Source organism: Dermacentor andersoni, chromosome 5 (genome assembly GCF_023375885.2).
Source record: "Dermacentor andersoni chromosome 5, qqDerAnde1_hic_scaffold, whole genome shotgun sequence".
Classification (NCBI taxonomy): Eukaryota; Metazoa; Arthropoda; class Arachnida; order Ixodida; family Ixodidae; genus Dermacentor; species Dermacentor andersoni.
In genome coordinates this window covers 11,840,756-11,854,646 of record NC_092818.1, presented here as the reverse complement: position 1 = coordinate 11,854,646, position 13,891 = coordinate 11,840,756, and the positions used below count along the sequence as shown (strand labels likewise).

Below are 13,891 nucleotides of genomic sequence, written 5' to 3'. Positions count from 1 at the left end.
ATACAAACCCGATGGCAAGGCCAGCGGCTCAATCGAAAGCTGAGAAAAAAGATAGCCGACATAAACAAACAAATCGAAAAGCACTGCAAAACCTTGAGCAAGCAACAGTGGGACGAAGTCTGCAACGCCGCGGATGGCCAACTCCACAACGGAAGTACGTGGCGACTGCTGAGGCACCTGCTGGGCGAAACCCAATGCAAATCCAAGCAAAGAGCCGACATGCAGAGACTTCTGCACAAAGAAAAAGGGGCGGCGAGCGAGAAGCAAATCGTCATGAAACTCTGCGACAAGTACCTCCCGCAACGACCGACGGTCGAGCAAGGCCGGTACACTGGCAGTCCTAGTCCCAAGTTAGAAGAAGACTTCAGTGAGGCGGAAATCAGAACGGCACTCCAAGGACTCAACGGCAAGTCAGCCCCAGGACCGGACAGGGTTAACAACAAAACGCTCAAGAACCTGGACGACAAATCTGTCACCAAACTCACGGGCTATGTGAACAAGTGCTGGAGAGAAGGCCGCATCCCGGAGCAGTAGAAGAGGTCCAAGGCTATCCTCATACCCAAGCACGGAAAGCCGTTCAGTTTGGAGAACCTACGCCCAATCTCTCTTACGTCGTACGTGGGTAAGATCTTGGAACACGCCTTTCTGAACCGTATCAACAGCCATCTAGAAGAGACGGAAGCCTACCCCCACACCATGATAGGCTTCCGATCCCGCCTGTCCACGCAGGACGTCATGTTATAACTAAAGAACCAGATCCTTGACGACAAGGCAAGGAACACCAGAGCCATCCTAGGACTAGACCTGGAGAAAGCATTCGACAACGTCGCTCACGAGTCGATCCTTAAACAAGTGTCTAATCTGAACCTGGGGGAAAGATCCTACAACTACGTGAGGGACTTTCTGAACGATCGCAATCCCACCCTCACGGTTGGCGACCTCGAGTCCGAAGAACGAACCCAGGGAAGTGCAGGTACCCCCCAGGGCTCAGTTATATCTCCGCTCCTTTTCAACTTAGTCATGCTGGGTCTCCCCAGCAAGCTACGGGAAATCGAAGGAATCCACCACGCTATACACCAGAACATCGTGAATTCAAAGCGCGCCGCCATATTGATGAGAGCCGGTCGTGCCATCTATCCCAAGCGCCGCGAAGTAGCAGGCCTGGGCTGCCACGCCGGGAGATGCGACCCGGCGCGAAAGCGAAACTTGGGCTTTTTAGCTGGGCGGAAGGCGTGTTTCGCGTTTTTTCTAGCCTGTCATTTTCGCTGTCTCGATTCAATCAAACTTCAAGACCTCATGCAAGTCCGCAATGGCCACACTGAGTGATGTGCAGACTGCAGAAGCGAATACATCGGGTAACCACGTAAGCACGTAACCTGTGAAGGATTTTACAGCACTGTGTTGGTGCCACATTTTATTAAAGCACGCAGAACATTGTCCTCTGCACTTTCAGTTTGGTCTTGTTTGTCATGGTCACTACTGGGTTGGCCGCGTTTGGCAACCAACTGGCGAGGTCGTTTGACTGCCTGATTAGCAGACGCCTGCCCTTCACGACCTGCACATTGAAAACAATATATATGTTATAGTAAGAAGGGCTGTAGTTTTTTCCCATGCCATCACTGTTGCGAAGACATAAAGTCCTCTCAAAATGAAATAGAAAATGCACCAGGCCAATTGTATCGTGCAACCCCTTAAGAGTACAACATTAAGAACACAAGCCTACAGTACTCGAACAAGCAGCATGTGATGCTAAACCTGCTCTCATTGGAAAATGAGGAACTACAGTAGTTATAATGTTCAACTACATGTGCAGTCAAAGCCCATATAACAGGGCGAGCATGACGGATGCAGGTTTTGTACAGTTGCACAAACCATGACAGGGCACATAAAATTACCATCCCTACTTAAAGCTGCATCATCAGGGAAGCCTTTGGTACAAGGCAACAACCGCACCTGCATCCCAAAAAATTAGCCCCACCAACTGCAGCTACCTGGTATTAGACCTGTTTCGCTTGTGCGAGGCCATATCGGATTGTTAGCGCTCCCTTAGAAAACAGTAAAAGAAACTGGTGAGAACGAGCAAAATTTTGTTACAAAATACAACAATAATTAAGCACCTTATTTTCCTCGCCTTATGAACGGAAAAATTTTGCGCTTTGCCCTGCATAACAGCCCGCACGCAGTTTAGAGCTCAGGATGCTCAAATGAATTCGTTACGAATGACACCTGCAACACCAGCTCGTAAAGACAGGCGCGCTGCAAGAACGCCTTCGGCGACGAGCAGTCGTCGTTTACGTTTTTGTCGACGCAGGATACGTGACGAGCAGACTTCGTTTTACTTTCATTAGCAATAACGCTCACCAGCAGGACAACATACTATCGTTTACAACTTGTCGTTCACGCTTAATGGTCATGCCGTGCAGCAGCTGCAAGTATCGCTAACCGCAAACTCAACTGTTCCGCTTAACCGTCGGGAGCTCTGCCTGAATGAAAACACGAAAAGGCTTGCCTTCTTGTTATAGCCAAGGCGAAGCACCGGCGCGGGATTCTGCTCTGTGGGCTTGTCCAGAAAGTGCTCGGAGCAAACCTGCGTGTTACACATATTACGTTCGTAGGGCGCAAAGTTGAACGTGGCACCAAAATATACACAGATCGAATACTCACTCGTGCATTTTCACTGGGTTGGTAGTTCTTCCTATTCACTGCAGCTATCCACCGGTGGCGCAGCTTGTCATTCTTCGTTGCGGATGGAAATCGGTGCAGGCTGAAAACACCGCACCGGCACGATTCCCTACGTGTATTGTGCTCTTCGCAAACAGCGCTAAGCAACCTGCTCCTTTTCCGCTGGTTATTTTGGCATCCAAACACGACGCAACGATGCCCAGATGACTTCTTGCACTTTGGATTCGCGTGAACGGGCACATTTCCGCACTTTGGAGTCCTAGAGCTAGCGCTAGCCATGTCTGCTGGTCGCCGGCGAACACGCTTTGGCAGCCCAGAAGAAAATGGCGCTGGTCGACCGGGCAATCCGGGTGCGAGAGTATGCGTTCGATTAGCCTGGGTGCGAGGCTAGCGTGTTCTGGTCTATATACGCAGACGGTATAACGATTTGGGCGGACCGCGGCAGTGACGGGCAAATTGAACATGCACTACAAACGATCATTCACAAAGTAGAAGAGTACCTCCAAGGAACGGGCCTCAAATGCTCCCCGAGCAAGTCCGAACTACTCCTTTACCGGCCCACGTGCAGAGGCATGCCACCAAAGAGCTACACAGGACCCCGGGAGTACGAGGAAATCGGCCTGTACACCCAAGACGGAAACGCAACCCCCAAAGTAAACAAGATCAAGATCCTCGGAATGATCATTGAGGCCAAAGGAGCTAACGGCGAAACCGTTAGGAAGATCAAAGGCAAATTCACCAGCGCCACGAGACTCATAAAGAGAATAACCAATAGACACGCGGGCATGAAGGAAGAAAACGTCATTCGACTGATCCACTCGTTCGTTGTCAGCCACATCGCCTACGTAGCCGCCCACCACAACTGGTACGTCGCGGAAAAGAACAAGATCAACACGCTCATAAGGAAAACGTACAAGATAGCCATGGGCCTCCCGGAATCGACGAGCACCGAGCTCCTGGTTCAGCTGGGCATATACAACACCCTAGAAGAAATAGCCGAAGCACAACGCATCTCGCAGCTCGAACGCCTGTCGACCACCACGACGGGAAGGTACATTATGAACACGCTCGGCATAACGTACCACAACCAGCACGGCCAGAAAATGCAAATCCCCAACAAAATCAGAGAGACCATTACGGTGGCAACCATCCCAAGAAACGTGCACCCCGATTACAACCGAGGTAGAAGAAAGGCAAGAGCCGAGGCTCTGCTCCGTTCATTCGGCAGGGAGAGAAACGCGCGCTTTGTCGACGCAGCTGAATAAGCGAACGGCCAAAAATACACCGCCGTAGTCATAGACGCAGAGTCGAAAATCAGAACCACATGCAGTGTATACACCAAACACTCGGAAATAGCGGAGGAAGTAGCGATTGCGCTGGCCCTCACAGAACAGGAATGCGAAGTCGTACTAAGTGACTCGCAAACGGCAGTAAAGAATTATGCCAAAGGTCGAATTTCCAAGGAAGCCCTGTCCATTCTGGCCAAAGCGGGCAGATCAAAAACCGCGAGCTCGAGGATCATATGGTTCCCAGCGCACGTCACTACGGAGGGCGACGCGTACCCGAACCTAAACGAGACGGCGCACCAGACGGCGCGAGACATGACCCGCCGCGCCGAACAGGGCAACGCCTCTCGCACGATAGCGAACGCTTCTCGAGCAGAACGGGACAGGCTCACCAGATACAACGACATAACCAGTGCATATTTGAACGCCAGAAGGATATACCCACCGCCGAGTCCCAAATTGAACAGGAGGCAGGCCGTCGCCTGGAGACAACTCCAGACGAACACCTTCCGTAATCCATTCCGCCTGAAACGTATCTTCCCAGATAAGCATCAGGACGACACGTGCAAATTGTGCCAGGAAGGACCAGCAACACTCAAACACATGCTGTGGGAGTGCAGTGTAGTTATAGGAGGGATGGCAGTTACTCCGGAGACCCTGTCGTCGAGGTGGGCCGCCGCTCTGCCAGCTCAGACCCCGGAATCCAGACGTGGGCAGTCCAGCAAGCCCGTGATCGAGGCGGCGTTGAGGCAGGGCCTTGACGTTCCCCCATTAGAGACCTGAGCCCGGGTCGCGTTAAACCTTGCCGGACGTACAAGAAAGTTGTATCCATCCATCCATCCATGCATTAATTTCACATGGTGGCTACAACAAAAAAGCTAATGAAGCAATAACAGCCGTGTTCAATGAACACAAAGAAATTTCACTGGCGAAAGTTAAGAGCGGAGCTGTTGCGAGGTACCGGGACATGGACCTACATAAAGTATTGAAAGCAATAAGGAAAAGCAAGAATGACGGTCTCGATGTATTTTTGAGCGCGAAAACAGACAAAGAAGAGAAGGTGTCCCGTTCAGGGTATAATCGTATCGGAGAAAGGCACGTGGCAAAAATTTATTGCAGTCTATTTATTATGCAATCTTAACCTACTCGAGATTAAAGATCCGTTCATCACGAAAAATTCCGAGGAAGTTTTAGCCATTGTAGAGGCCAACTGTAACGCGGGACTAAATGCCTTCTCAGTAAATGCGAAGGACCTGTATTATTCTTTGCCGCAAAATGAATTGTTAAGTTGTGTTCAATCACGTATAGATGAGTTTGGGGCTGTAAGATTTAGTACGAAAGCGAGCACAACCGTTGAATATTCTTTTAGAATTAACTTTTACATTTGTACATGAAGTCAACGTTCGTGCAAAGAAATGACATTCCGCAAATTCAAAAACAAGGAGTCTGCATAGGATGCTGCTTAACGCCTGTTTTAAGCAACCTGTACTTAGCCAAGCTAGACAGAGACTTGTGCTCACGCATCAATGATACGAAAGTTGTTAAAATATTTAGATTTGCTGATGAAATTTTAGTGTTTGTCAATGTTAAGCTAGAAAACTTGGACACAGAGTGTTCAGCTGTTAGTAATACTATACGCGAGTGTCTTTGTCCACTGGAAGTTACGTTCGAAGTGCCCATATATATAACAAAAGATTGAATTTCTTGATGTTAAATTTACCTTCGGTGATGATCTAACTTGCTGGTGTTACAGTCCCAGGACAAATAAACCGTTGTTGTCATATCATTCAGCTCATTCTAAACTGGTAAAAATAGGAATTGCGAAAATGTGTTTTACTAACGCACTTACTAAATCATGTCATCATTGCACTGACGAAACATTCACACAACAGGCCATGCGGCTACATGAAGCAGGTTATCCCAATCATTTTCTGGCATCAGTTGCAGAGGGAATACTTATGCAAGTGCAGCAATCGGGGATTTCTGAACGTGCAGAATGAAATGGTAACCGAGAGAAAAAAAGACCAACGGTGATACCTTATATCCACCGGTTGTCGCACAACCTAAAGAAAATTGCCCGCCGAGGTAATTAACACTGATGTGGTTTTTTCTGCACCTAACAAACTAATCAGCCTGTGCAGGAAAACAAGACCAGAAAAGAAAGGAAGTGCTCCTAGCTACAAGTTAAACATATGAAGAAGATTAGAGATTGTAAGACATCAATTATATATCGTATACCCCTATCGTGTGGGAAGTATTACGTCGGACACTCGGGCAGATGCATTAATGATACTCTGCGCGAACACAGAAATAAAGTGGACAAACTTATATTAGATGGCTTTCTCTCCATTGTAAGCAGCATAAGTGCTCCCCTCTGTTCGAATCAACAATCATTACTGGTAGAAATAAGGGCGAACTCACTAGACTTATAATAGTATCCGAGCAGATTGATGCCCTAGGGGATTCATGCATCAGCAAACCGTCGTTGGCTCTCTCTGTAAAAGAGCTGAAATATTTGCGCATGGCTTAACATATCACTTACAAAGATGTTTCGCTCTGATTGTTTATTTGGTCACGTGACTGTGACTCGTGTTGCCTGAGTGTATAAGTACGACCTGTTTTCGATAATAAACATTGCTGTAAGTTAGCGCTGTGTGTGTCCCTGTGTGCCTTCTTTTATCCCGTCTTTTAATCGCGCTACCGTACACCCCTTGAAGATGATCTCTTTGTTTCATGTAGTATCGCCTTGCCGCGAAAGTGTACGCATCTGCAGCTGGCCTGTGACATTAACGTTTTTAACGTCCCGAGGCGACTAAAGCTATGGGGAGGTCGTAGTGGATGGCTCCGGATAACATCCCCGGGCGACCTTATGTTAATAAGGTCGCCCGCGGATGTTTAACGTACACTTTGATCGTAGTTGTACGTGGGCCGGTAAATTGCTCGTTAGCGTTTCGTAATTCTCGCGCGGGCGCGGTAGCGCTGCGCCAGAAGTTCGCGCCTCGGCGTGATTGTATCTCTTTATTAGATTTTATTTAGTAGTTGTAGCAACGTGTCATTATTTCGTATTATTGTCGGCGCCTTCAGGGCACCAAAGCTGCAACGGGAACAATTGTAATGTCACGTGCTCTCCAGAGGCCTCTGTTACCCTTACATGTGCCCTCCTAGAGCAGTACTTGTAATATATATGTATCGTCGCGATTACCAAAGCACCCCGCAACGAAAAAGGCGCCCCGCGACTGGTGCCACATACCGCGCCCGTGCGTGGACAATTGCGGAACACCAACGAGGAAAGTCTCCACGGGCCTCTTGCATTTTGCCTCTATTCCGGCTGCTGCCGGACGTGTCCTCAATATTGGAGGCATGAGCAGCGGCTACTCGCACGTTTTGTGTGCAGGATTATAATGGCCGAGAAAGGCCGCAAAGGAGTCGTACCACAGGCCCGCTGATAAGGATTAACATTTTTACTGCTTAACGTTAACATTTTTATGCCTCTGATTAAGTAAACGGGTATCGCATACGTCATATGCACTGTATGTGAACCTACGAAACCACGTACACATACTTTCATGCTGTCAAAACCTGAAACTCTGGTATTTACGGGCGTGTTTGAGCGCACCGCGTGCATATGCGTCGCGTTTCAGCAACACGAACTCTCAACGTGCGCCTCCACGCCTTAAATAATAGTCCTTTTCTCTATGTTTTCCGCAGTTCCAAACCGACATTCTCAAAGCCAGTTACCGTCTGACGAAGCCAGATCTTGATTGAAAAAACTACTCAGGGCTCGAACGAACTTTTCCGCGGATTCCCTCCGGTAGCGTGTTAGCCGTCGTCTGCAACGGCAGGGCCAGCACGGGCGGCGCCACCGTCGAGGCCGCGCCGAGCGTAGGAGGAGGGAAGTGGTTGCCGCCATAGGGTTTCCTACAAAAATGTTTGTGGGAAACTCTATGGTTGGCGCTACCATGGCCTCCTGTACATAGAGTTTCTCACTATAACAGGTAATGCAGTGAGAAACTCTATGCTCCTGTATTTTGAAAAAATAGAGGAGGCTGTGGCGCTACTATTGGAGATTGAGGGGTTTTACTGCTCGCAGCGCTCTCTACACTTTCATTCAGCAAGCGTTCCGCCCACTAATAGCGTCCTCGATCACCTTGCCCCGGGGTTGCCCCGAAACCAGAATGGTGCGCTTTGCCCCGCCGTAGTGCCGCACTGCGGAGGGTCAACATCGAGGACAAAACTGCACCCTGTGCAGGGTGCTTGCATGCAGCGCTACTTTGCCCCTGGCGCGCAAAGCGTGCGCGAACACGCGCGCGCGCATATTTTATTGTTTGCAGATGCTGAGCATCTGCGGCAAGCGCTCGAACCTTGTCAAACTGCGTGCTCCGACATACCTGGTTGCAAGCAAATACCAATGGATTTTATAATTAATCCTGACGACCCGTTCAATGAACCTGTCCACTTTCGGCCGCTCTTCACCACACTGTTTCTGGACGAGGTCGAGCAGCATGTCGTCTTCGCTGTCAGACGAACTTGAAGAATGCTCATCGATTGCGGCAACTAGCAGCGCTTCCTTTCTCATTGTCGACAAATCCACTAGCTAACTCCGTCAACTCCGTTGCAACGTACCGCAGCTATCGAGCCAGAGCGTCCGCGGTTCTGCAGTCGGCAGTACGCGCGCACGTCGCGCGTCCCGCAGTGCTTGCTGGGATTGCACTCCGGCGCACCGCCGATTTTCTCGGTGCGAGACGGGGCAACGGAAAACCGCTCCAACAGGGTGCGCTTCCGGTGATCGAGGATGGTCAGTGCGCACCGGTGCGGTTGATCGAGGATGAAAGTGCGCACCAAGGCGCCCCGGTGCGCACCGGTGCGGGTGATCGAGGACGCTATTAAACAACTAAAACGTGAATTTGCCCAAATCCACGCTCCAGTAATGAAGCCCTCTAAAAAAAAAAGTGATTGCAAAGGCTATGTTCTTTATGATTTCTTCCGGTGGAAGTGGTTGCAAGAGCCGAAAACACGTCATAGACATCGGGTTTGGTACACCACTTTTTAGGCGGATTATGCTCGCAGAACATAGCCTTCGAGATTTGGTTTTTTTTATTCGGAGGCAACCATCTCTTTAGCGTAAATTTGGACACTATAAGGCAAGCTATTCTATTATTTAGGGCGCTCGAATTCCAGAGTTTAGAGGTCGAGGACCTTAATTTAACGAAAAAAATAAGCAAGAAAGAAACAAAAAGTCCAAAATATTGTCTACTCCTGAGGCCGATTTCTTGAAATTACTTGTTGAAACTCTTACGATCGTGTTGTTTCTAAAAGGAAAGTCCTCAAGAAAAGGAAAAGATGTTTGTCTGTGTCTGGTCACGCGATGAAGTGGCGGAACTCTAGCAGAGGAAAGATTAGCAACAGCACTTTCCTTCTTTCCATTTATCAGGGTTGGTGCGGTGGACTGGCTTGCTAGCTGTGCGGACTGTGGAGTTGTTTTTGCCAGCGCTACGTGAGCTTCGTGTCTGCGGTCATGGCAAGTGGTATGCCCATAGTGTTGTTCTGTGCGTCGTAGTGCCCTATCCTGGAGCAACGTGAACGATGGAATAGTGTGGAATTGGATACCACCGTGCATGGTTCTGTTAGGATAACAGCTGACGAGGCTCGCGGTGTTTATGGACATGTTTATTGACGATCAGTCTGGTGTTAGGCACATATCTGTTATAATGATCGTGAACGTTACTATATCTTCTACCTTGTCGCCGTTAGTGGGAAGCAACGTAATTCAGAAAGCGTTGAATGATAAGAACTAAACCAACCAATTCGTGGCAGGCGGGTTTTCCGCGAGTTTCCGCTGTCCCTAGAACAGCAGGATCGGCACGTTCAGCGGTGTTCATGATGCGCCAACTTATTCATTAGTTTCGGTTGATTTTGTGGCATTCAGTAGCGCTTAGCTGTGAACGTCATGGTATTTGCAGTGAACCCGTACAGTGACTGCGTGAGAACTCTTCGTGTGGATGGCAAGGAATACCGGTATCACAGTCTTCCCGACCTAGGGGATGCCCGTTATGGTGAGTCAGTTCAACAACACTTGCTCGTTCAGTCCATTCCATGTACATGCGCCTAAGTGAATGCAGTGTTTACAATCGCTCTTGAGTGCAGAAAAAGATAGCCATCTGGCTGGGACATCCCCGTGGAAGAGGTACCAAATGTTATCAGTGTGCTCGCGCCACTGCCATTGTACAAACTAATTGTCTGTTCTGGAGAGGCATTTGCCAGCAGCTGCCTGGTTGACCTCTGATATGCTGTAATGAGGGAGGTATGTTTTATAACAATTGTTAAAGCGGGTTTTATAGCAAAGCAACTACCTGCATAATAGAAATGAAAACAACACCGACCAAAATGTTGTCCAAAAATTTTTATAAAAAATTTGGGTTGTCTATAAAAATTTTTTAGACAACCCCATTTTAGTCGACGTTCTGTTTTTATTTCTATTATGCCGTTACTTCCCGGCCAGACGAGATTACGTCAAACTCCTGCTTTCAAAGCAACTGCCTGCCGTGGATCGACAGCATGCTTTTTGTTTACTTCAATGTCTTGTAATCAAGGGTTCGACGAAAGTTCGTCTGGTCAGGCATGGAAATGAAGGGAATCACGGTCACTGACCAAGTCTGATGAATAATCTGACGTTTCGGAACCACGTACGGGTTCCTTGTTCGCTGAGTTGGACAGGAAATCGTCGTCACTTATATAGCCAGCACGGGACGTAACGAATGTGCGTAAATGGCAGGCATAGTCCCTGGTGTCCGGTTCATCGTAGCTGGCGTCAATTAGAGATTCTAGCTGTCGTCGGGATGACATGTTCTTTTCTTCGTGTTCGTCGTGCACGTAATGCGAAAATGTGCGATCGTTCCCCACCTGCGGCGAGTTGTTTTTTTCATCCACTTTCATTTCCATTAATTTATCGTTTCTTTAATTCACTTAGTACAAGTAATTTGCCCTATGTTGTCCTTAATGTCTTTGTTTGTTGGCTTCTTATGATATGATTAATAAAAAAATTGGGCCCCTCGGTTAACCCCCTTTCTTGTCATTTAAAGCTGTAGTGTGAGGTTCTTGCATCGAAGCTAGAAAAATAGAAAAAGTGTTTTCTCACAATAGCAGAATTACCCATACAGCTTCGCTTGCACTTCTCAGAACGGCATTTGAAGCATACATCGTAGTTGTAATCTGTGGCAGCAATATCCTCAAGTACACCTTTTGTGTGCACCACACCATTCCCTGCACACAGACGACAACACGTGCAGGGGCACCATTCTACTGACTGCATTGCCATTTTTGCGTCTTGATGTGGAGAAGTTGGGAACTACAGTCACTTGGCACACCTGCTCCTCTAGCTACCATAGCTAAGCAGTGCACCTCATTAATGAAAGCAAGTGCAGTCTAATTGCTTGTGAAAAACATATTTTTGAACAACAACAGCAGTAAAATAAACGGAGGCAAGTGTTTACAGCAAACTGTTGTTGTCATGACTGACCTGTCATCAGTGCTTTTAGTCATTCTCATGTGGCAGTTTAATAGTGACACTGGCTTCGCTCCGTATATTATCACATTATTTTCCACCTCAGCCTCATGTAAATGTCCTCCCTGGGGAATTTCGGGTCTGGGAACAATTCTAGCACCTCTCAGAATGGCGGCCAGATAAATAACGAACAAGTTTTTATATTAGTGTACAATATACACAATCTGAATTCTGCACATGGCGAACTTTCTCAGGGAGCAGTTCTGCAGCTGAAGCAAGTTCTTCTGTAGTAGTACAACCACCACACACTTCTAGAGAAGGCTTCATAAGCCAGAATGAAAGGCAGATGGGGATGCTGCACTGGACACTAGCTTATATTGTTCATCGTAGATTTTAACAGCACTTCATTGAGTATAGTGAATGTAGCATTGCAATAACAGCTCTAACGATGTGCGTTAAACAAGGCATATAACACAGGCCTTGTTACATTTGTTTGAAGTATGAAATACACATGACAGGAAGCCACGTGCTTAATGCATGCATCTTCCCATTTCATATGTTGAAATCTATACGAATAAATGCCATTTGGCACCTCTGTTGTTTGCCTTGCCCACCCGTTGCACTGTTGATGCCAAGATGCCATGGAGAAAGGAAAGCAACGAGGAAGGAGCACAACATGATAAAATTGAAGCCAGGGAAAGCTTTCCCAGCAAGTGATCATGTCGCAGTAGGTTTTATGGTCTCTTACTGCCATGGTCAGTACACTTTTCTGAAGTGACAGTGGCTGCAGTGGCAACATATAGCATCTGCATTCGCAAATTTAAATGTAAAAGATAAACATATATGTTACAAGAAATGGCCAAAGTTGCACAAGTGCACCAAGAGAAAATGTGCACGGAGCGGTTGGCAAAGTACGTTAATTAGTTTACTTTGATGGCAACCTGCAAGACAGCAAACACTGTTTTCCGAGTGCAGCATCACATGTGGGGCCGAGAGAAAAAGCGAAGGGTTGGCTTGCAAGAGCTGTCTGCACAATGTAATGCTTCCACCTCATTTCTTTCCTTTCATTACTGTTAACTAAACCTTTAACAAAAATGACTTCTATATTATATTGATGCCTAAGCTGGGCCTCTCTGCAGGCATGCTCTCACTTATCACCGTGTCATAGGTATAAAATCTTGTGTAAAAGCTTACAAACAAAAAATTGTTTGCAGATGGCGTTGCAGAGCATGAAAGAGGCCGTTTAAGAAATATCGTGAGTTTATTGTATGCGTGGTATTGGCTACTTACGGGTCTTGTGGAATTTGCATTGTATGAGTGCAGAGGAAAAATGCATTACATAAATGGCAGTAGTTTTGGGGGACTGTGTGTGTGAATTCCCCTCTTGAAAGGTTGGGCAGCCTTTCAGTGTTGTTGTGGGAGAATGCAAACTATCAGAGCATGTGCAGCTGCTGTAAAACTTTTAAAATTGAAAAGTTGTATTCAGGGGCCTTCACTTTCTGTGAGGCGTTCTGTGCGAACCATCAAATAACACAAAAAGGTAGTCAGTCTGTTGTTTATATTTGCTTTCCGGACACTACACGTGCTAAGCACGAGGATGCAGGGGTGGTCGCATGGTAGTTACTTCTGAGATACAAACTTGAATGTGTTGTCTCTGTTACCATCTTCTGTTGCTTCATTTCAGGTTGCTTGTTTTTTTCTTTTTAAGCACCATCTCCTATCATTCATGTGGTGGAATGGGATCAAATTTGCCACGCACGTAAAGTGTGCATAGACTTAAATTTTCCACTGTTTGAGAAATGATAGGATGGAGAGTAAGGGTCGTACAGATGCTGCATGAACAAGCGCAGCTACCCTTATCCTGCACTATCTCGTGCCCTCAGGGCTATCGCAGGACTTGAACTGCTGATGAGCCCCTGTCTGCTCTCTCATCTTTGTTTCTCAGGTGTTGTCATACGAAGCACAAGCAAAGCCTTCGTGGGGGTTCAGTGGCTGTCGCATTTGGAGTACGATGTTGCATGTTGAGTTTCCTGGTTGCTGCATTCAATTGGAGATGGAGTGCAAGGATGCTGGTGAACCAGGCATTGTGTGCATGTTAACGGTGTTCGTATAACTCCGCTAGGGAGGAGGATGGAAAAACATACATACAGCAGGACGGGCGCTCAACCTCCAACTGGTGTTTATTTCAGACAGCTGCTTATTTAGCACCAGAAATAAAATTCTAAGGCCTCTAGATTGTCATTTCTCACTGTTCCCACATTGCTTTTGGATGTTAAATCTTATAAATTAAATGAAGTGGGGCGTGGCTTGCTATAGCTGCATTGTGAGGCCGTGTGTGCCTGCCAAAGTAACATTGCCTCTCTGATAGCTGTGCTACACAGGGGCAGCTAAATTAACACTAAGTGCACGGGGCCTGAAGAGC

The 13,891-nt window shown here is 47.4% G+C and overlaps 1 protein-coding gene and 1 long non-coding RNA gene across 3 annotated transcripts in view; one reads left to right on the top strand and one right to left on the bottom strand.

Moving 5' to 3' along the window:
* Positions 1–1,401: 1,401 nt before the first annotated feature.
* On the bottom strand, positions 1,402–6,639 carry LOC140218445 (uncharacterized). Its single transcript, XR_011894698.1, has 2 exons — positions 2,665–6,639; positions 1,402–2,587 (listed from the first exon to the last, which is right to left on the bottom strand). It is a non-coding gene; the product is annotated as an uncharacterized lncRNA (long non-coding RNA).
* Positions 6,640–9,336: 2,697 nt separating this feature from the next.
* The window catches only part of LOC126530117 (cytoplasmic aconitate hydratase), a 269,805-nt gene continuing 265,250 nt past the window's right edge, over positions 9,337–13,891 (top strand). Inside the window, exons 1-2 of one of the 2 annotated variants that reach the window (XM_050177555.3) lie at positions 9,337–9,493; positions 9,929–10,021. In XM_050177555.3, coding sequence (XP_050033512.1) covers positions 9,484–9,493; positions 9,929–10,021 — 103 coding nt within the window. In that variant the 5' untranslated portion in view covers positions 9,337–9,483. The remainder of the gene's footprint in view (positions 9,494–9,928; positions 10,022–13,891) is intronic. The other variant, XM_050177556.3, reaches the window with a different exon arrangement.